General features: G+C 45.1%; 1 protein-coding gene and 1 long non-coding RNA gene across 7 annotated transcripts in view; one reads left to right on the forward strand and one right to left on the reverse strand.

The window, feature by feature from the left end:
• LOC106558822 overlaps window positions 1-9,868 on the forward strand; it is a 51,837-nt gene extending 41,969 nt beyond the window's left edge. Inside the window, exon 6 of the long non-coding RNA XR_005353912.1 lies at window positions 9,710-9,868. This is a non-coding gene — a long non-coding RNA (uncharacterized LOC106558822). The remainder of the gene's footprint in view (window positions 1-9,709) is intronic.
• Window positions 1-25,787, reverse strand: part of PTPRK (protein tyrosine phosphatase receptor type K) — a 546,322-nt gene extending 520,535 nt beyond the window's left edge. For 4 of the 6 annotated variants that reach the window (XM_038526752.1, XM_038526755.1, XM_038526756.1 and 1 more), the window contains exon 1: window positions 25,616-25,783. In XM_038526752.1, the coding sequence (XP_038382680.1) occupies window positions 25,616-25,709 (94 nt within the window). In that variant the 5' untranslated portion in view covers window positions 25,710-25,783. Of the gene's footprint in view, window positions 1-25,615 lie in introns of all 6 variants that reach the window. The other 2 variants (XM_038526753.1, XM_038526757.1) reach the window with 2 other exon arrangements.
• Window positions 25,788-27,806: the final 2,019 nt, after the last annotated feature.

Here is a 27,806-nt window from a genome sequence, read left to right on the forward strand (position 1 = left end):
AAACAGAAAGAAAGAACCTACCCGGCGCCCAGCATACACTGAGCTTACTACAGGTGTGTTGATGTACCGCACTGCCATAGTTAATGTAACTACTGCTGGGGAATGAATACCGAGTAGGGACCAGGACCTGCTACTTGATGGATCTGCTTGAGGTTCCTTGGACTAGGCTTTCTGCTGACGTTCACTATAACCCTTTTTTCAAAGGATGTAATAGTCTAATTAAATTAGATTCTATACTAAATAAATAAATAAATAAATAAGCTGTACTCTGGTAAGTTTTGACAAAGATTTCCTGCCAAAATACATCCCTTAAAACCAGTATATTATACTTCAGATAAGACTGAGGAAGTTTTCCCATCAGCCGGAATTACAGTGTGTAAATAAGGAACAACTTTGAACCGGCTGCCCAACAGCTGAGCACTCAGCAGGAACACCCGAGTAAGAAAACACTTTTGTTTCCCGGGGGGTAAAAGGTGAGAGCCAAACAGAATGGTACAACAGAAACAACAAAACGAGGGAAAAAAAAGGTTTATAGAATTTATCCTGACTCTTTGGGAAAGAAAATAAAATATTACAAGCCTTCAATCGAAGTGGCACCATGCCGTCATGCAATCCAAAAGCATTTTAAAACCTGCCCACGATGTTTTCTAGTAAACATTTCCGAAAGAGCTTGAGACTTGATTTATGTGCCTGAAAGGGAATTAGAGTATACCTCCTACATTTTACAATTCACATTAAAACTGTCATAATGCCCTGCAAGTATGTGGTGGGGGGAGAGGGGAATAAGAGTGGAGTTCCTATTTTTCTGACCTTAGTAATCAGCCAAGTGGTACAATCTTGGCTATTCTCTCCAAAAAAAAAAAAAAAAAAAAAAAAAAAAAGGAAAAGAAAGAGAAAAGAAAAAAGGAAAATACTATTCTCAGTTCTCAACTTTCTATGTGTCCATTCTCTAATGCAATCCATTATTTTTTTTAATTTTCTTCTTTTCTCCATATTTTATTACACATCAACTCAGTGCAGTCTAAAAGAAACTACATGTGTGAATGGCGGAAGTGCACATACACATACACACACACACACACATATATATATATATATATATATATACTTTTCTGTATTCTAAAGAAGAGAACATTAACAGGAAAAGAACCTCAAAAATAGTGAAGTTTATTACTCAGGGAAGTTAAAGCATGAAGGAGAGAACCAATACGGGAAGGTACCTGAGGGTTTGGGACTGAAATGGGTCATTGTAAAATGACTGGGTTTCCAACAGATACTCACGCAGAAATCTTTACACACATACCTTCAGCGGTAATTGAAAAATAAGAATATTTCATCCTGATGCCGAAAACAGAATTATGCAGGGGAAAAGTAACATGCAGACTTGTTCTTAAATTCCCAGGGCAAAGGCCCCCCAAACCTACCTTTACCGTTCCCCATATGGGTAAATGTCAGAATTCAAACCCAGAGCTTCAGACAGCACCTCTCCTCCTTCCCTCTCACTACCTCTCAGCAAGCCCCACCATGCCTGTCCACTCCTCTCCCACCTTACCCTCAATAGGTGTCATTGCTCCTTCAGATTCAAAAGACGTCCTCCTAAACGCTCTCACCAAAATCCAGATGGCTCCCTCCAAACCACATTTTTTTTTTTTTTTTTTTTTTTGTTACGGTGCTCAGAGTGATCCTTATAAAACGAGAATCTGATCATGACCTTTCTCAGGCTTTGGTTCCAACTTCTTCTCATAAAAAAAAAAAAAAAAAAAAATCCCATTACTTAAAGTCAAGCTCCTCTTCCCGGGCCCCTCTCCAAGAATGGAGGATTTCTGTCAGTTGCTAAAATACCCATATTCTTTGCAGTCGCCATGCTCTTTGCCTAGAATCTTCTGCCCAGGATCCTTCACACCAAGAATTCCTGTTCATAGGGCGCCAGGGTGGCTCAGTCAGTTAAGCCTTCAGCTTGGTTCATGACCTCAGGGTCCTGGGATCAAGCCCTATGTCAGGTTCCCTGCTCAGCGGGGAGTCTGCTTCTCCTGGTCCCTCTGTCCCTTCCCCCTGTTGTGCTCGCTCCCTCCCTCTAAATAGATAGATGATGATAGATGATAGATAGATAGATAGATAGATAGATAGATAGATAGATAGATAGATGATAGATAAAATTTAAAAAAAAATGAATTCCTATTCACTCTTTCATGCTTAGCTGCTCCACGGCAAGGACAATCTTCCTAAGAGACATTCCCCTAGCTCCTTTAAGTACTTTATACACTTAGGATTACTTCATTATTTACGAGTATCTGTTTAACACCTGTCTACCCTAGACTGTAAGGACCATAATAAAAGGTTCATGCTGAGAAGGATCACGTCCTCCATCCCTAAAGCATGCCAGAGTGATCGGGGTGCACGATGTATCTTTAAAGATTCACTGAAAATGTCCTCCAAAATCTTGGAAGAAGTAGACCCAATAAGGAAATCTCATCTTAGGCTCAGCAATGTGACCCTTAGGGTCTGTGGAAAAAAACCACTTTTTCCTAAATTGTGAGTAGAATGTAGGACAGAAAAGTGGCTAGTCCTAAAACCCTACCCAGTGTAAGGTGGAAAACAAGGGGTATTAATTATAAAACTCTACCTATGCTTGTTATTTATTAAATAATTCATCATATGCTTGGGGCGCCCAGATGGCACAGTTAAGTGTCCAACTCTTGGTCTCAGCTCAGGTCATATTCTCAGAGGAGTGAGATCAATCCCCTGACAAGCTCCACGCTCAGCAAGGAGTCTACTTGAGATCCTCTCTCCCTCTTCCTCTCCCCCATCTGCCCCCTTTCACCCCTATCCCCCCCAAATAAATTTTTAAAAAATTTATCATATACTTTATATCCTGACAGTTTCTAGCTAAATGTACATATAGTTAATATCTAATAAATGACTGGGTTTTTTTTTTTTTAATGTAAAATATCAGGCCGAATGAGGTACTAGAACTTAAATCTCATTTAGGATCTTAGGATGTAAGACCAGGCCTGGAGGTTGAGATTTAATGTTTAGATGGTCTTGTCCTGGAGGATCAGAAGGACAGCAATCTCTGAAATAATAGGATTTCCTCCGGCTTGACCATTCGTAGTAACATACACGGCCCTTCAAATTATTACTGCCCTTTAAGACTCATTATTTTCTAAACAAATAAGTATCGTATAAACCAACCTTAACTGTTTCTAGATTTATAAGAAGCATAAACGTTACACAAGGTTTGATAATGAACTAATGATGATGTCAAGTGACATTTTCACGTGTGGCTTATGGAACTGTTCCTTTTTTTCATCAGGATAAGGTGAATGATCACCCACCCCTCCCCTCTGGCAACCATCAGTTTGTTCTCTATACTTAGAGTCAGTTTCTTGGTTTGTCTCTCTCTTCCTCTGCCTTTTTCTCTTTCTCTCCCCACCGCCCTTTGGTGGAATCATTCTTATTTTATAAAATTATAAACAAAGAAGACCATGGCTTCCATCAGAAAATTGTACTCAAAATATGATTATAGTACTTGGCATCACAGTAAACGAGGGAAGGTCAAGGTGGCTCTGGAATGGGTGAAACATTATGTTCCCCATAAGTCTTAATGGGGAACAAACATTAGGTTACTTGTAAGCTAAAAAGGGGAACAAAATAAATCTATGCCATAAGCCTCCCACCTACACAGTAATAGCATGTGATTAATCACTTATAAAACTGCCTTACAGCAATTGTCAGAATTGGGGATGGCTGAGCTCTGCACCAGCCGTTAAGTAACTTTCCACTTGAGAGGGACAAAACAGGCTAGGGAGAGTCAGCAGCCGAACACTAACCTTGATAGTTTCAGGGTTCTAGGGAATGATGGAAATAAGTGACATTAAAAAATAAGCTCCATTTTAAATATTTTCAGTTTAATTATCCCTGGCTATTCGTTAAAAAAAAAAAAAATACTCTAACTCCAACCAGAAAGAAATAAAATTGCTCTAAATACTTGAGATTTTTTATCTTGCCTTCAAATGAGTAAAAGCAAAATTTCACACTTTATCAAATGTACATCAACAGGAGTTATGCATTTAAATACCTCCACTTTCTTGTTTTGACTGAATTCTTCTGTTTTCCTCCTTTCTTTCTTACTCCAACAGCCTTACATATTCTCTCCTAATTTTTATCCACCCATATTTTAATGATCCCTGTTCTCTTAGTTTGCATCTAAAGTGTACAGGCCTACTACCACTTATCAGAACACCCCCCCCCCTCCCCGTGCAGCTAACACACAAAGTAAAAACTCATTATCTGAAGGTGGAGTAAGGTCATTCAGTGAATTATCTTAAAATCTGAATCACAGAACACTTTAAAAGAATATGTTTTTATACTTTGAAGTATTTTTTATACTTTTTTTTTTAATATGTTGACTAACAGAACTCCTTTAGAGAATTCTTCCCATGAATAGGTACGGATGCTTTGCTCTTAGCATACTGTTCATCCCTGAAGTGTGAAAAAGTAAAACGATTAGTTCTCTTAGGAACCATCAATAAATCCCCTGAAACTGTAGTCATCTTACTTCCTTAACACTGTTTCTGTCAGGTTGTTAAAAAAAAAAAAAAAAAAAAAAAAATCACAGCCTCGCTTCCATTCTAAGGAGCCTAACCTCCCAGCTGTGGGCAATTCCCTGATGCAAAACAGGTCACCTTCCCACCCTGGGGCTCCTGGATGGGGCGGGCCCAGTGAATCTATATTTGGGGCACTCCTTTGAGCATCCTTGCTCTTCCCGCTCTTCCACTTAAACTACCCAGCTCCCCCCAACCACTGGGGGGACGTTTACTCTGTTCAATAAACAACACTTGGCAAAGAGCAACTCCTCTACCTAATTTGCATCCCGGTACAGTCCTCTGCTTTTCCTAGGACTATGTCAGGGGGCTGCTGGTGAGGCATCAATGCTCCTCTGTCCCGATAACTGCCTGTTCTCTGAACGTCTGATTATGATCATGTTCATAACTCTAAGACTTCAGGACGTATACTGAATCACAAGGTCACTCCACACTCACATACAAAATGCAAAATATGCATATTTTTACCATTATATCACATAAAATGCGAATATATATTTTTACCTACAAAAATGTTTATTTTTACCATTATATCCTGGAATCAGGCCGTGGAATAAATAGGGAATAAAAACATAATATCTTAAGAAGTTCGGCTAGATGAGTACATAGAAAGATGACTGAGCAAAAGACCGAAGACAGGCCAAAGACAGCGAGCTGTTTTCTAGCTTTTATTTGTTAAAATACCTCTACTCACAAGTTTTACAATCAATTGAAGGTTTCATGTTTGCTTTTTGTTCCATTGCTGTCGTTTTTCATTAAGTGTTGGATAGGCTTTTATTCCGAAGTCTTTAGATGTTCCATTGAGTATCACCATTGGTTTTTTTTTCAATCAGATTTTATTTACATAGTGTTTTCTTTTGAAATCAGGATGCAGGTTTATTTGAAGACATGTGGGAATAATGAGTTTGTACAGGTATGTCCAAAGTACATCTGCCTTCTGTTGTTTTGTCAAGAGGAACACCAAAATAGGAAAAGTAAATATACATAAAAATCATAGCTTCTTCATTCACTACAACAGTCTGTCATCAACAGGAAGCAAAAGCTATAAAAGTACCGAACAGGAATGATCTTGACTCCTGAAACGCTGAATTGTAAACTTACGAGTTTGAAAAATACCTTTTTTTTTTTTTTTAAGTAATCTCTATGCCCCGCATGGGGTTCGAATTCACAACCCCAAGATCAAGAGTCTCATGCTCCACCGCCTGAGCTAGCCGGGAACCCCTGAAAAATACTTCAAAAGACACTTAATCCACTCATCTCTAGTCAAACCCGGGAGTCAGTTAGTACTTGAAGAGCCAAAGAGCAAGTCATTATAATAATAACTTACGTTTGTTTAGATCTTTGAAGGTGGAAAAGCACATCCACATAAATTACCTTCTTTGATCCTTACAACACCCTACATAGTGAGTGTGGTAGTGGCATTATCCCCAAACCCAGGACAAGGAAACAGACCCGGCTAATTAAGTCACTCATTCACCAAATTAGGCAAACCCTGTGTTCTTCACACCCAAAGTGCCGCCCATCATAGTCAAACACCAGCCTTGGAGTTTATAGACTGGGTGACCTCGCGCTACTCCACCGACCCTGAGTCACTCCTTGGGATCACTGTGAGCATTGTACGTGCAAGTGTGGTGCTTCCCCGCTTTCTGGTCAGCCCCACGGAGAGAAATTCATTTCATGCTGTGACTCAGGACACAGAGAAAAAGATACAGAAATCTGTTTAATTAAAACCAAAGTTTCGTGACATACTACTTCCTCCATGGTACACAAGCCTATTTTCATTACTGTTGTTGTATTCTCCTCAATTCCGTGGTTTGGTTTGCTTTGCTTTTATTTTTAAAGATTTTTATGTATTTATGAGAGACACAGAGAGAGAGAGAGGCAGAGACACAGCCAGAGGAAGAAGCAGTCTCCATGCAGGGAGCCCGACGTGGGACTCGATCCCGGGTCTCCAAGATCATGCCCTGGGCTAAAGGCAGGCGCTAAACCGCTGAGCCACCCAGGGATCTCAAGGTTAGCTTTGCTTTTAAACTGGCCACTCCCTGCCAAACCGAAGCCCTTATCCCCAAAGTGCGTGGTTACAGGCAGGTTGGAAATACTGACCTGATGCCTGTAAAGTACTTGGCCCAGGACACACTAAAATTTTAACTACTGAAAATAATGTTTTTGAAAGTTAACGTCACTCTAGGTTAAGGGGCCTAAAACATTAAAGAAGGATTTTCCCCCTTTGAAATGACACGTGAACAGCCCAGAGAAACATACACCAATGGCTTCAGTTTCTGACACAGTATCAGGTAAAAGCCTAACGCCCACGCACTGCTGTGTCATGTCATCAGGCTTCACCTGGGGCCTCAATCGGTCAAGCATCGGACTCTGGACTTGGGCTCAGGTCATGATCTCAGTGCAGTGAGACTGAGCCTGCATCAATCCCTACATGGGGCGCCACGTGGGGCATGGAGCCTGCTTAAGATTCTCTCTCTCCCTCTGCCCCTCCCTCCCTTCCCTCTCTTAAAAAAAAAAAAAAAAGGGACTCCTGGGTGGCTCAGTAGTTGAGCATCTGGCTTTGGCTCAGGTCATGACCCCTAGGTCCTGGAATCAAGTCCCACATCCTGCTCCCCGCAGGGGCCTGCTTCTCCCTCTGCCCGTGTCTCTGCCTCTCTCTGTGTCTCTCATGCATAAATAAATAAAATCTTAAAAAAAAAAAAAGAAGTGGTTAAGACAGTGAGAAATTACAGATCTTTATCAGGCCCTGATGAACAAACAGTGTTGCCACAGAAAGTAATACTAAGTAGAAGTTGTCTACTAAAAACAAATGCTCTAAAATGGTTTGTCCTGGATAACAAAATCATTTGATTACCTCAGAAATGGGGGGAAGGGGAGGTACTTTCATTTCAATCACTGTGACCACTATCGGTGAGCCTTCCAGCCTTATGCATTACTACAGTATACCTCCCATAATTAAATCTTCTATTATGCTTAACTAATTCAGCCATCATTCTGAATATCAATTAATTGCTACAGTATTATAGGCATAAAAGTAAAGACGGAGGTTAACATTTACTGATCCCACTCATATACTCGAAATTCATTTATAAAGTAAATCCCTGAGAGTTTATATGAACATATGCCTCTTTCCTATAACCTTGTTTAAATGGAGAAAAACAAAACTTCGAGCCAATTTAGTACTACACCTTTATTAATAATACTAAGTAATACTTGTCTGTATCTCTTCTCCCACTTGGTTTCTTCCAGGAGACAGACCCCTAATTAAGAATTAAAATCTGTATTTTGTTTTTGAACAAACGAGGAAAAATTGTTATGCAATCCAGTTTTAAGTTGTGAAGTTTGGAATCCTTCCAAATTCTTGAAATGGTTCTTATGTGAGAGAGAAAAAAAAATTTTTTCCCCCAGATATGAAAGGTTTTATGTGAAGATATACAGAGAAAAGACATAGAGAGAAAAACCCATTTTGCCAACTGAAGTCACTTGGGAGCCTTGTCAGCACCTTGTCATTATATTACTAAACTAAAGTCACACAGACACAGACACAGACACACACCTTCCTACTAAAGGGGAAAAAAACATATATACAATCTGCCAATTTCATAAACTATCTTATAATACACTCCTAAGTATGAACAGCTAACTTTTAGACACCAACTCTTCATGGGCAGAGCTTAACAAAAGCATATAGGGCACAAAAATTTTTCATTTAACACTGTAGGATTAATGTACATGGTGTTTTTCAGAACATGAAATATTCTTGGGCTTATGGAAATCAGTACTGTAAGAGCGAGCACATGTTAAAACAACATTCCACCTGTATGTGGCACTGGTCGAGATCAGAAGATGAAAAAGAATTTCAGACAAGTAAAATAATCAGAAGTAACTTTGGCAAACAATTGATAATTGATCATTCAATGGTGAGAAATAACAACAAAGGATCATTAAATCAAGAAGTCAAATAAATTTTAAAAATATATGTCTTATATAAAAAAATATAGATTTTGTAAATGTTAATCTCATTACATCCAAAAAAGTCCATCAAAGCAACAATGTAAAGGATGCAAATCCATTCACTTTCGCTGGCATGTTTAGTCTTCAAATATTTCTGAATAAGTTAAATGTTGGGTGTTCTTCTGGGCCACAGTGATATATTATTATAAGGATTACATAATAATTTTAAAGCTATCTTGGTTGGAAACCCACCCCTACTGTGAAATATTCTGGAAAAGATGGTGCTTAGCATGAAAATGCACATAATTCAAAAGCACTGAAAAACTTACTTAAGCATACTTAGCACGGCTCTAAGTTAACAGCCCTTAAGGAGAGTGACTACTCACACCAACACTTACAACCAAAGATACTCAGCCTGTTCAGTGAGAAAAACTCCAACTCAGCAGGAAAACAGTCTTCTTAGGGCTTTTCCCGAGAGTAGATTCCACAGAGGTAGATGGCTCCCAAAGCCTTCTGAGCTGAGCATTTCCTATCCATGAACCTAAGCCTTGTTGAAAACTAAATCCTCGCTCATGAGTTTCAGTGGGAACTAGACTTTCTCAGACTAAATTCTGCTTTATTGGGAGAGTGTTATAGAAAAAATCTCATAATTAAAGAGGAGGCACTCGCTGTACCCATCACCCCCATAACCAAGATTATAATGCATCGAGTAGTAGAGCCAGCCCATACAGCTCCTGAGCCACAACTGTTAAAATTTCCAGCAGGTTTGTGAGCCAGTTATTTAACAGTCATTTTCAAGAATTAAATTGTACAACCTTACAGTTGAATAAATTATATTTAAAACAGAGGCATTAAAATAAAGAATATCCTAAATATTTTACTTTTACAACATTAATGTTCTTAAGTTTTTACTCCTCTTGTATTTATTTGTATGGTGGCAAAACATTATATAAAGGTGTGCTACTACTCATCTCTTCCCAACTGCGTTCAGTGACGTCATTCACATTGGTAATTTGGTATCAGCCATAGAGGTAGCATTTACAACTATGGAAATTGGCAAATGGTTAAACCTGAACATGGGTCTTTTTTTTTTTTTTCCTTTTAAATCCCATTTTAAGCATTTGTCATCATCACCATTACTTCCTCAGTTTTCCATGAGCATTTTGTGGCCATTATTCTTGAGGATTCGCCATGGATAACCTTCTGATCCAGGAAAGCCCAACTAACCAACAGTGAGGGACCGTCCTTTTCCCACATCCAGATGGTATGCTCTCGTTGTTCCTCCCACTCTGAATTATAACTTATCTATTCCAAATAAAAAAATAAAATAAAATAAAATAAAATAATAAAATAAAATAAAAAAGATCTTCCAAATAAAAAAATAAAATAAAAAAATCTTCCAAATAGTCTGTGAGGTCCCTGAGTACAAGGACTTGGTCACTTTTTTCACCTCTTTGTCTTCTATGCAAACACACTGCCTGGTGCAAAAATGGACAATCATTCAATATTTGGTGAACTTATCTCAATTAACGAGAAATGAGATAAACTCTGTCATACATATCTTATGGAGTGAAGAAGCCACTAGTTTACCAGCCTAACAGGGATCCTCCATCAATCATATGAATGCACAAATCAGTCTTGTCTGTCCCAAAAATGGTGCCAAAAAATGTGCTAATAATTTAAACTGGTATCACTCATTTTAACAAGCTCTTAAGAATGTCATATTCAACATGCTGTCCTATAAAGTTCAAGTCTACTGCCATAATGCACACAATAGATAGATCCTTTTCCTCACTGTTCACATAAAGACAAGAGTCTCACGCTCTTCTGACTGAGCCAGCCAGGCACCCTGAAAACTATTGTTTTTATTTTTATTTTTTTAAGGAATCTCTATGCCCAACGTCAGGCTCGAACTCACAACCCCAAGATCCAGCAAGAGTCACAAGCTCCACCGACTGAACCAGCCAGGCATCCCTAGGCTTTTCTAAAACGTGCTGCAACTGAGGAAGTCTGTGGTACAAGTATGAATGAGGGATGGGAGTAAGCAAAGTGCCTCTTTCTGCTGGTCTCCCGAGTCCAAACTGTGAGCAAACTGCTGAGATCTGGAAAGATCTTAAATGGCTATGTAAGTGAAGAGCACAGTCACTGTGGGAAATCACTGTCCTATAAATTCCTGTACCTAAGCTGAATTCCTGTACCTAAGCTAAAGGAGTGAACAACAGACCTCAAAAGAATTCCCAGTCCTCACCTGGGATTTGTATCCATGATAAGAATGAGCCAGAAATCTACTTTGCAAAATCTAAGCAAGAAATCAGAGCACATGGGTCCTTCTGGATTTATCTGCTTCAACATTCCTTGGTTACAGGTTTCTCTAATTTCATCATGCCAAAGACAAGAAGCCAGTCTGAACCACACTGGTTAGAATTTACAGTTCTTATATACACCAATATATATGTATATATTTTAAGCAGGTTCTATGCCTAACATGGGCCTGAACTCAGGACCCTGAGATCAAGAGTTGCATGCCCTACCGACTGAGCCCGTCAGGCACCCCACTTCCTATATACATTATATTCAAGTACACTGTCTATTATATAGTGTTTCCATTCCACACACAGGTCTGCCATTCTCAATTTTTTTCCAATTCAGTATCCTTTAGGTATTTGTTCTGACATATTTAAGAACCAGTCTGCTTTCCAAATAATAACTGGGTCATGATTCTAGAGCACAAAAGAAGCAGTCCAGTGTGCGTCCCCTTTTTTTGAATGGTTCCATATTTAAGTTTACAAATGCTACAAGTTTGTTCTGTTGTTTCTTTATGCTCCTTTTTTTATTTTTTTTATTATTTATTTATGATAGAGAAAGAGAGAGAGAGAGAGAGAGAGGCAGAGACATAGGCAGAGGGAGAAGCAAGCTCCATGCACCGGGAGCCCGACGTGGGATTCGATCCCGGGTCTCCAGGATCGCACCCTGGGCCAAAGGCAGGCGCTAAACCGCTGCGCCACCCGGGGATCCCAATATGCTCCTTTTTATTAAGGCTGAATTTGGTCAAATGTTGCATCAAAATGATAACATCTTAAGAAAGTCTTTCAATGGTGAGGAGCTTAGGAAAACACCCTCGGCCGCCACTATCTCAAAGACCTATGTTAGGAGGAACATCCAGTCAGAATACAAAAATCACATTATTATGGTAAAGTGAATATTATAAAAGTATTTATGTCGACAAGATTCAAACCTACAGTGCAAAGAGCTTCTCTGACAAGAAAGTTGACAGGAATTTTTAATTCTATCTGGAGAGCAAGCATTTTCATTAGTATAACTTAAGGAAAAGGGAGGTTCATTTCAATTAAAGCTAAAAGAAGTACAGAAAGAAATGAGAACATGAGAAATCTAAAGCTTGAGTGGAACATAAAATCCTTGTTGAAGTTTAGAGAGGCTTTCCTCTGCAGTGAGTGGCCAAAGAGCAACTCTATAACTGAGAGAACAATTGTCAAAGTTTAGCCAGACCCTCCAACCATATGCCAAGATTCTAAAATGGCTTTGCCCTGTTGACAATGGCTTGAAAAAGTCTTGGGGTTTAAATGGATTTGAAACTACCTGAGCTAGGGAAGATTAAATATCAACAGCAACCTGCAAAAAGGAAAACAAAAAAAATGTTATCTAGAATTCACAGGGAAATAGATGTTCCAAATGCCAGGAATTCATTTACTCAGCATGTGTCCAATGTAAATGGCACAGTACAGGTTACCCTCTTCTCATCCTACAAGCTTTGGGAAAACAATATTTTTTAGGATCTAAGGAGGCATCTCTTCATCTTCTGCTAATGCTTATTATCTCATTTCTAAACCTAAGTGCTGCTCCAGACTGGACGATGCCCATTTTAATCCTATTCCCATACTTGAGTTTTCGTATTTTATCTGAGATTAAATCTGTCCAGGCAGTAAGCACGCTTGTTTCACCAATGCCCCCAAAATCTCCTACCTTCTCCAACTTGGATAAGAAATGCTAAATGTATCTTCCAAAGGTTTCTAAGGTATTTTATACATAAAAATTAAAGCTTCTGGTACTCTCACTCTATATATGTACAGTTGGGGTTTTGTTCATTTGTTTTTGGGTTTTTTTTGGTCATTCATCCTGAGATTCTGATTCTTTAGGAATCTGTGTAAATTTGCCACTTGTTTTCATAAACATTGAATGATATTACTCATAATGTTTGTTGTGGTCTTTGTTAATCCGCATATTGAGTTATTTAAGGCATCCTATTATCTACTGCTGGTTTTATTTTAAAGTAAAAGATATAATTAATTAATTAATTAATTAATTAATTAATTAATAAAGTAAAAGATGTGCCAGGTAGAGATTTTTAAAGAGAACAGCCTGGGATAGAATACTATGCAAATATGGGTTAATTTAGTCCACTCATTAGGATGATGATAACAAAAGCTAAAGTGAATGAATTTTATTAATGTGTCAGGCACTCTTCAAATGCCTTAACTCAATATTCTTCAAAAAAAAAAAAAAAAAACATCCAGGACAGGTAGATAACTGGTCTCATCTTGTTATAGGATGTGGTGCCAAAGCTAACGGAACATGGTCAGGTCCCATAGCAAGAAAATGTTGGAATTCATGCATAATCAGATTCCAAAATCTAGGACTGTAAACATTATGCTATAGATAAGTGGAGTCCAGCATTCCAGTGTCCCTTGCTTAAATACAAAATGGGGATAAAATGTTAGTGACTCAACCAAATTAAAATAAGTTTTTGATATTTGGGGGTTCCTGGCTAGCTCAGTTGGTGGAGCATGCGACTTTGAGTCTTGGGGTTGTGGGTTTGAGCCACATCATCTCTACATTAAATGTAGAGATTACTTAAAAAAATAAAATCTTTAAAAAAAATAAAACAAGTTTTCTAAATTTTCAGTTTTGAAGCTTGGGTCTATAGAATTTGGGATTATTTTTCTTTAGAAAAATGTGCACATCCAGAATCACTTCTCTCCTTCTGTCACACACTGCAGGTCATCTGGGCCTCCTTTAATCCAGAGGTTCAAAATCCCCATTTCCTGGTGGAGCAACAGGTGTATTTCAATGACAATATTGTTGCCTCCTCCAAAATGAATGACTAAAGCACCGGGAATTGAATTTGCCTCTTCAGGGATGCAGGTGCAGGGCCAGCCTGCGGGTTATCTCAGACCACAGATCCCAGACTGTCGGCCTCTCCGAAAGCCTCTGGCCTCCCTGCCTAGAGGCTGCCCGCTACTTGGGACCACGAAGTCCACTGCGGCAGCAGCAGCAGCAGAGAGGAGAGGCAGCCGATACACAGCCCCAACAGCCCTAGGTGACAACAAAGAAGAATCTGCAGCCGAACCACCAGGGCCTCCGCATCCAAAGGTTCACGCTGCGAAGGCACATTTACGTACAACCTGGATGGGGCTGCCCTCCAACCTTCCAGCTCCTTCCCAGAGAGAGAACAGGGACTGTGAGCCTCTGTAAAAACAAACGTGCTTTCTCCTCTGCCCAACTTGTTTACACTTGCTTACACTTCCGATTACTCAACTTTTGGGAAATTCCACTTGATGGAATTTTATTATCATTGCAGCAAATCTCTGCATAATTCTTTTCTGGGTAGGCTCCTAGCTTTCTGTGTGTAGACTCAAGGAGATGGAAAGATTGCTGACACGCTGGCCTCTCCCAGGCGACTTCTAAAGTGGACCAGCAAATTGTGAGGGACAGCCTGCCCTTGAGAGACCTGCATGGGTCAAGGGGCATGGCCGGTTACAAAACAGCCCCAGGCTTCACCCAGGGATCGCTAGATATGAAGCTATGCAAAGATAACCACTCCTTAATGGTCATAAAAGTCACATAGATCTACTGCCAAAGTGCAGGGACAATGCCTGCCTTGCCTGCCTGTGTACCCACGGCCTGACACAGCACAGACACTTACCAAATGTCAAAGATACGCGCAGTAGAAGAAATAAAGCACACGAATCTTTTTCGAACCATGCTCTTGGCAGCTAGGCACCCCAGTTCAGGTATCAAGAGCGTTTTCTATTTCTTCATGAAAATATTCAAAGGAAAAACTATACTGCACATTAAATGTGCTATATGATTAAGACATTTGCTTAAAAATTTTCAATAAAAATATTTGATGATCACGTAATCTTGACTGACATATCTGGAGAAAATACAAATACTATTTGGTAGCATTACCAAAAGTAGTAATTGACTTATAAAAGTAGTAAAGTTGACGTCTATGTAAGTGAAAATGAACCTGAAGGGCTGCATTTTATGATACAGGATAACAAATTTACTCACTGTTCACAAGAACCATACCGACCTCTTTCCCCAAAGCCTCGATATGTAAACAGATATGCAATGTATAACTGCAAACATACAAAGCATCTATTGGTTTCATTGCCATTGTTCGGCATATTATTTTTGCCCTCAGCAACGATTTATCAAAAATAATTGATATTTTCATGGTAGTTTACGATTTAAAAAAATGCTTTCAAAAGCATTTATTAATTTTACCTTTCAAAATTGTCCTGTGGAGTAACTAGAGAAGATATTACAATCACTCTTCATTGTAACAGTCCCTTCTTAATGACAAGGAAATTAAGGATTCAGCAGAAAGGAACTATCTCCAAATCTCAATACCAGGAAGTAACAAAACTAAGGCGGGCACACGGGCATAGCAAGCATGCTCCATGCACTAAAGGGACTCGTAAGGAGATCTCTAAAGGAAACTCCTGCTCTCTCTGAAACAGGTCGCTGCCAACCCCTTGACCTCATATATTAGCTAAGTATTTAAATGTCAGTTCAGATAAAGGGGCAATAATGGGCCAACCCTAGATAGCATCCTGCCTCAACCGGCCAGGCTGTTAAGCAAATTATTACAAACCTCATCATTCAGGAATCACGCCTGATAAGAATACAAATAAGGGAAAAAAAAAAAAGAATATAAATAAGGAATTAAAAAACAGTCATAGAGAAAGCAGGAAATAGCAGGGAAGAAAATAATAAGTCAGTAACTTACTAGAACACTCAAAGCCGTGTGACTAGAAGCCTCCAGTGACAGAAAGACGCACGCTCCGGTCAAGACACCTTCCTCCCCAACCACCGCCTGCACCCCTATGTTGCCGGGCCAGCTGCTCTGGCCAGAGTAGGGCCATTACCAACCACAGACGTGCCTGGAGATGACACCTGGTCTAACGTGGCACAACCACACCTAAGCCCCTGATCCTCAGTCACACTCAGCTTTAGGCCACCAGCCCAGATGTGCGTCCAACAACACAGGCCATATACACCTGGGGGAGGCCGGGCAAACAGCTGCTAGTCCCTACGTATCGCTCGTTATCGAGTACCCCAGCATATTTTGTACAGTCCCCCTCTTGAATGCCGCATGCTGCTCACATATGCATCATAAAGTTAGGCAACAGAGGTGAGAAGATCAAAGCGGTAAGTTCACCTTCGCGTCTTGAGTGTTTCAAAATCAGTTTCCAAAGTGAAGAGTTACTAGATCCTATTTCTCTGGGTCAATTAGCATCATTTACCACTGCTTAGCTTACCCTTTGGCTTCTATTATAAATAACCAAATGCATGCATGCCAACACCTATCCACGTACATATGTAGGATACGTAGGACAATGAAAACCAAGCACTAAGATGGTCTCTTTTATTCACAAACATATCATCACCTCATATTTGGATAATTTTAATTAAAGCCAATCATTAAGTCAGATTTGCTTTTGAAAACACAGTTTTTTCTTTTTTTTTTTTTAAAGAAGTTGAATCCATATTTATTCGCTAGCACTGTTAAATGTGGAAACACAGTTTTAGAACTTCAAAATGCAAACCAAAATAATTAAAGGAAACTCCAGTAAGTTGGACTTATTCGGGACTGAGGCAAAGAGAATAAAATAATGAAAATAATAAAATCCATGTTTTAAAGTGCAGCTTCATTTCAAAAATTATGAACCACTGATCTGCAAGGCACCCAATCAGCCAGGTGCAGAGTACCTCTCCCCCCCCACTCCGTCCCCTACCCTCTTCCACTTAGAGACTAAAGGCTTAGGCCTCCATGTCTTCCTACTGTTCCCGCTAAGCGGTCCAGAGCTGGGAACCATCTAATGCAACTGTCTTTTCCTCACCATATACTTTCTTCCCCCTCAAAGGAGTGTAAATACACATATGGCTGCACCCTGCTTTGCTTTTGCTTCTCCTGCCTCATTTAATTCTATCTTGAGCAAGCACATTGTACTTGGTTGTCTTTCCAGAACCCATCCCCATGTCTGTTGATAACCTATGGTTTGATGCCAGGGGCCCCACCCCGTCCTCGTGACTTGAGTGGGGATCTAGAGCCGAACCCAGAATCCTAGCAAACTACACCACTCAGTGTACTTCCTTCCTTCCTTCACCTCAGGCGGAGCCTTTGACTTACTGAATCTAATCAGAGTGAACCTCAGTGCCTTCGCAGGTGCAACCGCCACCTAAAGTACATATTTTCATACTAGACTTGAACCGAGAAGCTGGTGGTATGGGAGCTGCCAAAGCTATCATGCCTCTGTATGGAATGAAGCGCCCCAGAGTGCCCTGCGGGGAAGTGGAGGAAGCAGAAAGAGATGATATTCCAAAGGAATGACGTGAACACTTTAAGTTTCACTTGAATCATTAGTCAGGAGAAAAAAATAAATTCCTCTTTTGTTGTAACCAGCCTGAGTTGCATTCTCTGCCAACATGCAACCAAAAAATTGCCTCATTGCTACCTCTATGTATATATTCCACAGTGAATTTTGGCTCTACTACTGACTCACACTGTCACCTGAGGCAAGTTACTACTTAGCCTCTTGAGTCCTCCATGGGCAAAGCAGAGAGGATTCCAATCTTTAGGAATTACTGGGAGGATTTCAATTCCTGTGGAGCACTGAGCCTAAGGCCTGGCAAGCCGTCGGCCCTCAGATCACGGCAGCTCCTATTGTTTTTGCAAGTGCTCTTCTCCAACACGCGAGAGAATGAGTGAGCCTAATTACTGCCGACAGGAACAAAAGTAGAAGTAGCACAAAGGGAAAGCTCTAGATTTCGTAGTAAAATTAGAAAACATAACAAGTCAAGTTCTTCAGACTCTAAAGCTCTTTAAGATGATGGAAGTACCTTCCAGAGTTCCTCTCCATCACTAAGCTCCCCGCCAGCACTGATCCATCTACGGCCAAACCTCCTCCTTTAAACACCAGTGCCTCGTAGAAGCAAACATGAGAATCACTGATTTGTAGTTTATTTACGAGTCCAGCAACTACGTATTTTGTATTTCACACAACACAGGTTAAGAGACGTTTCATTTCCAGCCAAACGTGCAGAGAATTCTGTTGTGTGTTGCCCCAAACTCCCGCTCCCGATACCGTAATACGACCAACTCTTATGGGTTAACATTAATTTATATTTCTTGTTTTCCATTAGTCTCTGCCATAACCACGTCATTATGCCAGTATTTTCTGAATCACCAGCGAATGGCAAAAACAAATACGGCAGTCGTGATTTAATCAGAGACTTCACTGTTAAAACAGCCAGCCAAAGTAGACACGTTTAGAATAGTAAATGGATAACAAAACACACTTACAGGCTCATTAATAAGAAGGCAATTAGGTCTTCTGGGAAAATTCATTTTCTAAAAGAATGCTAAAGCAAGCTATAAAATGTGAGTAAAATTGTGTTTTGACATGAATACCATACACTGTCTATTACATCATAATTTTTCTCTTGAGAAAACTGACAAGAATCTGTTCTTAAATATGAGCACAAAAGATAGTAAAAAGAACACCAATGATATTTAACGCAGTCTAGCTAACTCCCATTCATTAAATTTGACTGTCCTATAAATGAGCTCCTTATTACCCAGATCTTTATAGTACGCTTAGAAGAAAAAGAGAAATATAAAACAAGAAACTGCTCCTACTATTACTATCAGACGGGAGCATCGTTTCCTGTATCAACATATCAGTATGCTAGATAAAAACTACGGGCATATATCAGGTTTGGCTCCTCGATAATCTCTTTACCTTTAAATCTGCTCACACAACACGTTCACAGCCAAAACTACTTAGCCTGATTTTTACTCCCTTATGAAAATACTTCTTTCAAAATCGTCGAAGTATTTTATTTAAGAAGTCACCAATACTGTTGTCTGGGGTGTTAGATTATAATTAAGTAAAGACTGATCAGAAATATAATTCCGGGGAAATTTGTTTCGTCCTGTAATTAATCCCTTCACAATACTCTCACAATTCTACAGTAAAGTGCCTGTGACCAATCTTTTCCAGCTGAGCCGTCTTTGCCCTGAAGCGGTGCTTCTCAAAACTGCACGCTCAAGCAAATCACCTGGGGATTTTATTAAAATGCAGATTCTGCACCAGTAGTTCTGAGAAGAGCTCTGACAGGTGACCACAACATCTTCACAAGGTCCCAAGACCGATGCTGCTGGTCCACGGACCACAATTTGAGCAGCAAAATCCTAGGGCGCCTTGGAGCCGATGAACCCAATGACCATGAAGAGTCCGACATCAAGGCCTGGGCGGGCTGGAGGGCTCTTCCTCTTCCCGCTTGAGTCTGCTGAACGACCTAAGGCGAATCACATCCAGGAGATGGGCCATGGGAAGCAGCTGCTGGGCCACCCCACCACCCAGTGAGCATCAGGGGAATTTCTGGAGCTGGTCAGCTGCCGCTCTGGACAGGGTTTGGAGAACCGGCCTGCGAGCAGCTGCTTTGGGAGGCAGGCCGCACTGGGAAGGGCTTATATAAATAGGCAGCAATCTGGAGGAAGATTTAGTATCTTCACACTAGAAGTACGGTACAATATATTATACACTCTTTCGTTCATTTATCCATTTCATCTGTGAAACAGGCAAAGTAATTATTTGCAATACTCTTTCCAAAATGTAAGTACAGGAGTTTGATTCCGTCTGTGGGTGTCCTTAGCTTCCTTCTCACCCAAACCCGTGGACAACGAAGCTCTATCACGGTTAGGATGTGTGTGTGGGTGTGTGTCTCCAAGATACGCACTTAGATCTTTCAGCTTTCCCAACAAAATAGATAAGAACTCACCTAGACACCCTTTTATGCGGCTTTATTTCTAGCTGCGCTCCTCTTATGACTGACCTGTAGAAAAATGCAGCCAACACCGCCCAGCTCATCACTTTTATTAACAGAACTCTGCAAACACGTAAGGTGGGAACGTGGATTACTTCATTCAAGACTACTTAATGTGCTCCTAAAACAATTGTTAAGTGACAAAATAGGCCACTCGTAATTTTTATGGATTATCAACACACAACCGAGAAAGCCAAAAACTCCACGCAGAGTTAAGTGATGAAATGGCAACGTTCCACAGGATCGATGCGGTCTTACACACCCGCCACCCACCCGGCGTGTTCCCAGGACCTCAACACCCTGCAAAACCTCACAAAACTGGGCTGAATTACGTACCTTCAGTTTTCATTACGAAAATATTAACTACAAAACAATTACCGTAAGAAAACTTCACGAAAATCAACATCCCTCTCTCAACAGAATCTTCACGGAACTGAGGAAAACTTGCACCTGGGATGAACCTTCTTTAAACGCATTGTTCATAAAAACACGTTTCTCCGAAGATAGAGTTTAGAGTGTATAAACTACCTCCACAGTTCTCACCAAAATCAAACATCCAAACATATTTTTTCCATTTTCCCAAGCATAGTTGTATGCAACTTATGTCACTTATTTCAAAATAACAAGCAATATGGTCCTCAAATGTGTTCCATCCCCATTTACAAAAAAAGGAACTTAAAGTCTCGCTTCCATTCAGAGATACCTAAGCACAAACACCCCGTGACATTAAAATACCATTTCAGGGATTTACAACTTTATCTCTGGCTTCCATTGAAATTAACATTAGCCTGACGGACAGACGTACTCACTTAATAGGTTAGCAAGTACCAGTTTAAGACACAGCGAACCGGGGAGACCCCACCGCTTGGCACTATGACAAACAAGCATGAGTTTGAGTGAAGAAACAAGTCATGTTCAATAGCAATTATAACCTTTTTAGGCAAAGAGAAACACCATTTGATAAAAGAACACAAAACAAATACAGCTGATCAAAGGATAGAGTCTGAGAGGCATCCACGGAGGGAAATTCTTGCATCCACAGAATGAGAAATGAATGCGTCTGGACGGAGGCAAAGGCTGGCTCCAATAAACAACTCAAAAATAAGGCGCTTTTCTCCCCTCTTTGGAAAATTAAATCAAAGATCAAACGCACAGCACGCACGCACGCACACACACACACACACACGCAGAATCCTAGGGTTCTTTGTTTTGTCTTCAGAGCAAGCTGGAAACTCTCCTGGTGCTCCGTGCCCTGGTCTGCAGCTCTCCCCAGCCCGCGGGGTGAGGAGCGAGCGGAGGCAGGGACAGCGCGGGGCGCACGGGGGCAGCCTCGCCAGCCTCTGGCCGCCAGGCACACTGGACACGGGCCCCGACGCCGCCTCCAGGGACCGAGTCCCGGGCTTCAGGGGGCCCAGGAGGCAACGCACGGATCGCCTGTGGGGGGGTCCCCTCCCAGGGATCAAATGCGTTTTCAAGGCCACAAAAATGTGTAGAAGGATGAGCTGTGACAGGGCAACCGGCGCCCGCTCTGGGCCGCAGCCGAATCCCATTTCCAGCCCCTGAGGACGCGTCCAGCCCCGAGGACACGGGCGCGGACAGAGGGGCTGCCCCCTGGGCTGGGGGCTCTGCGGTCACCGGGTGCAGCGGGGGGGAGGGCCGAGGGGGGACCCGCTGTCCAGCTGGCACTAGTGGACACAGGGAGTGTGAGCAGCACACAGGCCAGCGCCCAGCAGCAGCCCAACCTGCCTCCTCCGGGAGGCCCGGGCCAAGGGACGCCTTGCGTCCAGGAAAACCAGCAGAGCCGGGGGGGGGGGGGGGGTGGTGGTGAGACAGGGAGGGGACACCGGGCCTGGGAGTGTCCAGGCCCCGGCCGGCCGGCGCCACAGTCCATAGTTTCAACTGACCGAGGGCCCGAGCGGTGCAGGTCAGCCGAGGCCGGAGAAGGAGCGGAGGCCTCCCCCGGAGGCAGGAAGCACGAGGGGGACGGACTGGACCGCAGGGACCGCGGGGACGCCGGGCGGCCTTGTTCACAGGCACGGCCCGACCCGGGCCCAGGGCAGCACGGGCTCACAGAGCCACCGTCCCCACCGTCGTCATGCCCACGCCCCGCGGCCCGCCCTGGGCACTGAGGGCACCGCCCCGACACGACAGTGTCCTCCCCTGGCTGCTGGCGAGGCCCGCCACGCCACCCCGCCCGGCAGACCGGCCACGCGCCTCTTCTCCCCTCACGGGACCAAGGGTCGCGGGTGCCGGCCCCGCCACGCGCACGTCCCCGCAGTCACCCGCAGGAGGCCAGCGGAGCAGAGCCAAACACCTCGTCAGGGGTCACTTGTCTCCCCGCGCTGCCCACGTCCCCGCACGGCCAGTCTAGGCCTCCGCTCACCACCACGATGGTGACGGTCGGGGAAAGACACCCCCAAACGCCCAACGGCTGCCGCGACAGGCGGGCGTGGGGTGAGCGAGGGAGCCCACAGTCGGGGCCGCCTTAATGCAGGGCGACCGCAGCCGGACAGTGCGGGGCTTTACCGCCCACAGGGCCCAGGGCCCCTCACGTGGATCATCCCACACGCTCCTCATAACACCAGGTGGAAAGGTGTAGACGGGGATTAGTATTGCTCCCACTGTACAGATGACAAAGCCGAGTCCCAAGTTCCTTCTCTGTGACTGGTCTGTCAGTCACCTGAGTCCCCGCACAGAAAACCATCTTGCGCTGTCGCATCAAAAGATAATAGCCGCACAACCCCGTGAGTGCCGGTGCATCTTTGTGCATCTGTGCCTCAGTTTCCCCAGATATGATAGTACTGGAATCGTTTTAAGCGAAAGATGAAGCTGAAATAACACAGGCTGATATTTATAGGCTGTTCTGGTTTTAAGGAGGCTCACCATGCAGCATTTTACACTTTAATTCCAAAACCTAAGGAAAAAGTCACAATGATAAAAATACTCTTAAATTTGTGGTTTAAACAAAGCATTTAAACCCCGGGTGGGGCCCGGGTGGCTCAGTGGTTAAGTGCCTGCCTTCGGCCCAGGCCGTGACCCTGGGGTCCCGGGATCGAGTCCCACATCGGGCTCCCCGCAGGGAGCCTGCTTCTCCCTCTGCCTGTGTCTCTGCCTCTCTTTCTCTGCATCTCTCATGAATAAATGAATAAAATCTTAAAAAAAACAATAAAAATAAAAAATAAACAAAGCATACTGATGAGTATATGACACATCCAAGAATCTTTAGTGTTTCAAAACTTGCTTTTGAAGTGTACTACATTAGAAACCACATGATAATATCTAAAAGTGGTAAACTGGCCTTAATGGATATGATTTAAGAGGATATTTAAAAATTCCAAACATATATTTGTTTTGGTCTTTGAGACCATTATATTGAAATTTCTCAAAACAAAAGTTCATTATTTAAAGTAGAATCCAGGAAAAAAAAAAGAGCAAGAAAGAATCCAACTCCAACCTCTCTATATATTTGCAATCAATCTGACTGCCCTGAAATCTGATGACAGTAGGATACTGAATGGTTTAGGATAATCAGAACGTGACAATGTTCACAAAACTTTCAATGTGTGGAGAAAAGCAGATTCACAAATCTGACTTTAAACGAGGGGGGAATAAAAAGCCTTTCTATCTGGGCATATATGTAAATCCTGAATGGCAAAATTTACCTGATATGGTCCTGCAAGAATGGCATTTATGAGGACTGCACATCCCCTACCTCTAACATAACATAATGTGAAATGTTTTGCTTTGTCACTAAAGCAAAGCCCGGCACGTTTGCTTAAATTACTTAGAGACCTGCGTGTCCAAGCACCCGGCCGTTCATTAGAGATACCTAAACTCCAGGGATCAGAAAAGCCCATCTGCACATTCTGTTGGAGGAAATCTAAGATTCACTAAAGGGTAAATAACATTCGAAACAAGAAATACGAAAGTTTCTCTACTACTGAAAATACAGCCATCAGCTGCTGCGACACAGAGAGCGGCAACCCTGGAAGACAGGAACGGCTCAGCTCGCAACCGGTAGAAGCCAAAGTTTCAATCAGCAAACTACACACCGGGTGGAGCGGAGGCTTGCAGCGCTGGCAACACACACTGTCCGGAAACCAACAGCACCCTAACGTGCCCACATCTAAGCACTTAGAGCAGCACGGCATGTAAGGACTTAGAGAAGCAGGGCACCTAAGCTCTTAGGGTAGCACCACATCTAAGAACTTAGAGCAGCACCGCATTTAAGGACGTGGAGCAGCACAGCACCTATGCACTTGGAGCATTGCATCTAAGGACTTAGAGCGGCACAGCACCTAAGCACTAAGAGCAGCACCGCATCTAAGGACTTAGAGCAGCATGGCACCTAAGGAGTTAGAGCAGCACCACATTTAAGGACTTAGAGAAGCAGGGCACCTAAGCTCTTAGAGTAGCACCACATCTAAGGACTTAGAGCAGCACGGCACCTATGCACTTAGAGCAGCACAGCACCTAAGCACTAAGAGCAGCATGGCACCTAGGGAATTAGAGCAGCACCGCATCTAGGGACATGGAGCAGCACCGCATTTAAGGACTTAGAGTAGCAGGGCACCTAAGCTCTTAGAGTAGCACCACATCTAAGAACTTAGAGCAGCACAGCACCTATGCACTTAGAGCAGCACAGCATCTAAGGACTTAGAGCACTGCATCTAAGGACCTGGAGCAGCGCGGCACCTAAGCACTTGCAGCCACGGATCTACCGCCTTAGAGCAGCGCGGGTGCAGCTCTGGGCGGCCGGCAGGGCCGAGAGGACGCGGCGCCGCAGCTCAGGGCATCGGAACCCGCGCCCCCGCCACGGCGCACGCCTGTGGCTCTGCACGCGCACTCCGGGCGGCCGGGGCACCGCGCCTGCAGCCGCCCGAGCCCTGCGTGCGGGGCCGCGGCGCGGGACGGGCTGCCGGGAAAGCGAGCCCGATCCCATCACCGCGAGCGGACTTTGCTCCGGGCACCGGGGCGGCCGCCACCTCGCCGCCCTGCCGGGGTCGTCCGCGCCCCGCGGCGCCTCCCCCCGCACCGCCCCCGCCGGGCAGCAGGCGCGCTCGCCGGCCGCGCTGGGCCGGGAAAGTTGTGGGGACCCGCGGGGGGCGCCCGGGAGCCCGGAGCCCGCCGCCCCGCGTCCACCTGGTGAAACTTCAGCGCCCCGGGGGGTGGGGGGCGCAAGGTGCGCGGCCCGCGGCTCCGCCGAGAAGCCCACGCGCCCACCTGCCGGCCCCGGGGTGGCCTCTCCCGCAGCCCCCGTCGCCCGGACCCGCTGCCCGGGGCGGCTCGGCGTGGGCGCTCGCGGCCCTCGGTCACGACGCGGTGCACGCGGGGCAGACGGCGCCGCCGCCGGCGCGGGCGGAGGAGAGAGGCCGGGCCGGGGGGAGGGGGGGAGGGGAGGAGGGGGACGGGGAAGTAGGCACACAATGGTCCCGGGAGGTTATTCCCGGGCCAAAAAGCACCTGGCACAGCGCGCCGGGGTCAGCCGCTTCCAGTCTCCACGTTTCTGACAATGGCTTCCCGGGGAAAAGAAGAAAAAAAAAAAAAAAAAAGAAAAAAAGAAAAAAATCCCCGCCCCCCCGCCCGCCCTGCACGGTCCTGGGGCGGCCGGCCAGCAGCGGCGCGGCGAGCGGAGCGGCGGTCCCCGCAGTCCCAAGTACTTTCCCTTCCGTCTCCCCCAGCGCCGCGCGGGGGCCCCCGATGCCCGGGAGCGCAGGGTCCCCCCCCCCCCCGCCCCGGCCGCCCGGACGGACAAAGGGTCGCGGAGGTGGAAGCGCCCCGCGCCCCGCCCCGCCCGCGCCAACTCTGGGGCGCGTCTGTGCCCCGCGCGCGCCCCTCCCCGCGCCCTCCCCGCGCCCCCCGCGCGCCCCCCCGCGCGCTCCGGGCCGGGCCCCCGGCGCCCTCCCCGCGCCCCTCACCTGCCGAGAACTGGCCGCGGGCCGACCCCAGGGGGGACCAGGGCGCCGCGAGCGAGAGCGCCGCGAGGACGGGCAGCGCCGCCGCCGCATCCATGTCGACTTTGGGAGAAGTTTGAAGCCGCTCGGCCAGGCGCGGCGGGGCCCCGGGGAGCCCTCCGCCCGCCGCCCGCCGCCCGTCGGTGCCGGTGCCGGTGCCGGTGCCGATGCCGGAGCCCGCCGCCCGCCCGACTAGCCCCGGGGCGCCCGCGTCGCCGGCCGGCCGCGGCGGCAGCTCTCCATGCTCGGCGGAGGCGGCTCCCGGGAGCCAGGAGTTACTTTGCTCGGGGAGGGACGGGGGCGGAGCCGGGGGTGACGTCGGCCCGCGGGCCCCGGGAGCTCGGGAGGAATGCGGGCGGGCGCGGCGCCGGCCTCCCCCTCCCGCCTCGCCCCTGCGCCCCCCGCGCGCCCCCCCCCGCGCGCCCCCCCGCGCCCCCGCCGCCGCCTTTGTTCCCCGCGGCTCGCGGCGGCCCCGCTCCGCGAATCCGGGCGCCGCACGCGGGGCCCGGGGAGCCGAGGGGCCGGACCTCCGAGGCCGAGCGCGGACAAAGCCCGGCGCCCGCGCGGCGGCCTGGCCTCGGGTCCCCGCGCCCCGCAGCCGCAGCCGCAGCCGCAGCCCCCGCGCCCCCGGGGGCGCCTCTCGGCTCCTCGGCCACCCGCGGGGCCGGGACACCCACCCCGGAGGCCGCCCGTGGGTCCCCATCCCGGAGAAATAAAACTTGGGCCGGAATAAACGTCGCGCAACTTTGCAGGGGGCGCCGCGGGCGCGTCTCCCCCTCCGCTCCCCTCCCCTCCCCTCTCCACCCCCCGCCGCCCGAGGTCTGACCCCCCCCCCGCGCCGCCTCTTCCCGCAGGGGCGACCCCTCGCCCCTCTCCCCTCCCCCCCCGTTAGGCTCCTCGCTCGCCGGCGCACAGGTGGGCGCTCCCGTGGGAAAGCGGCCGAGCCCCGCGGCTAAGACCCGGTTAGAGACCTCAGATCCAGGGCTCTAACGCAAGGACTTGGCGCCGACGCTGAAAACGGCAACCGAGGATCTGAACCGGAGGAAAAAACGATGCTATATTATGACAGGAAAGTATGTTACAGTTTGCTAGCTCCTCGGCAGCTTGAAGTGGTTCCACCATATGCCACATTCACTCGCTTCCGTAAAAAAAAAAAAAAAAAAAAAAAGAGACGGGTTGGTGCGCATCATATTCATTTTTTTTTTTTTTTTGGAAACTGCCCAATAAAATAGACGTGGTCACAACTGAATAAATACTTTTTATTGAGGATTAACGTCGTCTTTGCAGTGGCTGGAACGACAGAACCATCTATGGATGGACATCTGTCAGGTACTCAGATGCCTTTATTTAGCCGTTGTAAACAAGACCATGTGAAATTCAATCGGACATTCATATAAATGTGTTTACCGAGCCATATATTCCTCCTTTGTACAAATTAAATATATGCTGTTCATGACCAAGTTATGATAGAACTTGAGACAAATAGACAAATATATACTGTTCATGACCAAGTTTATGATAGAACTTGAGATAGATGATAGATAGATGATAGATAGATAGATAGACACATAAAATCAGGAAGAAAAAGACTTTTTAAAAATTTTGCTAACAGTAGAAGCTTCATTAAACAGAATTTGGAGTCTTCTGGCTGGCTCATTAGTGCACTGACTAGCCCAACGCTTGTCAATCCAATTCAGCACAATAAAAGTCATTTTTCCTTAGGGTGCAGGGTAAAATTTTTTTTTCGACTCACTGACCTATAACTGGTCAGACATCACTGTTCCTATTTCTTTGAGGAATATTCCTAAATCCTAAATCACAAAAAACAAACAAACGAACAAACTGAAAGGCACACTTTTTTTTGGGGGGGTGTTAGAACTTTGTAAAAAAATTTTAGCAAGAATATGCCTCAGGAAAAACAAACAAAAACCTACCATCCATATACTAATTCACCTGTTCTTCTATTCTTGAAAGAAAGACGAAGGGAGTTCATAACCTGGTAGATTTGTTGGTTTAAACACATAAAATGCCTGCTTGAAAAAATTGACATATGGTGCCAGGGGGAAGTCCACACACCCCGTTCTTACCATGCCTATTCCTTGGGTCAACTGATAGAAGATTCATTTCATTTTAACTATCCTGGAAGTAATAACAG

The sequence above is a fragment of the Canis lupus genome, chromosome 1 (genome assembly GCF_011100685.1).
Source record: "Canis lupus familiaris isolate Mischka breed German Shepherd chromosome 1, alternate assembly UU_Cfam_GSD_1.0, whole genome shotgun sequence".
In the NCBI taxonomy this organism is placed as follows: Eukaryota; Metazoa; Chordata; class Mammalia; order Carnivora; family Canidae; genus Canis; species Canis lupus.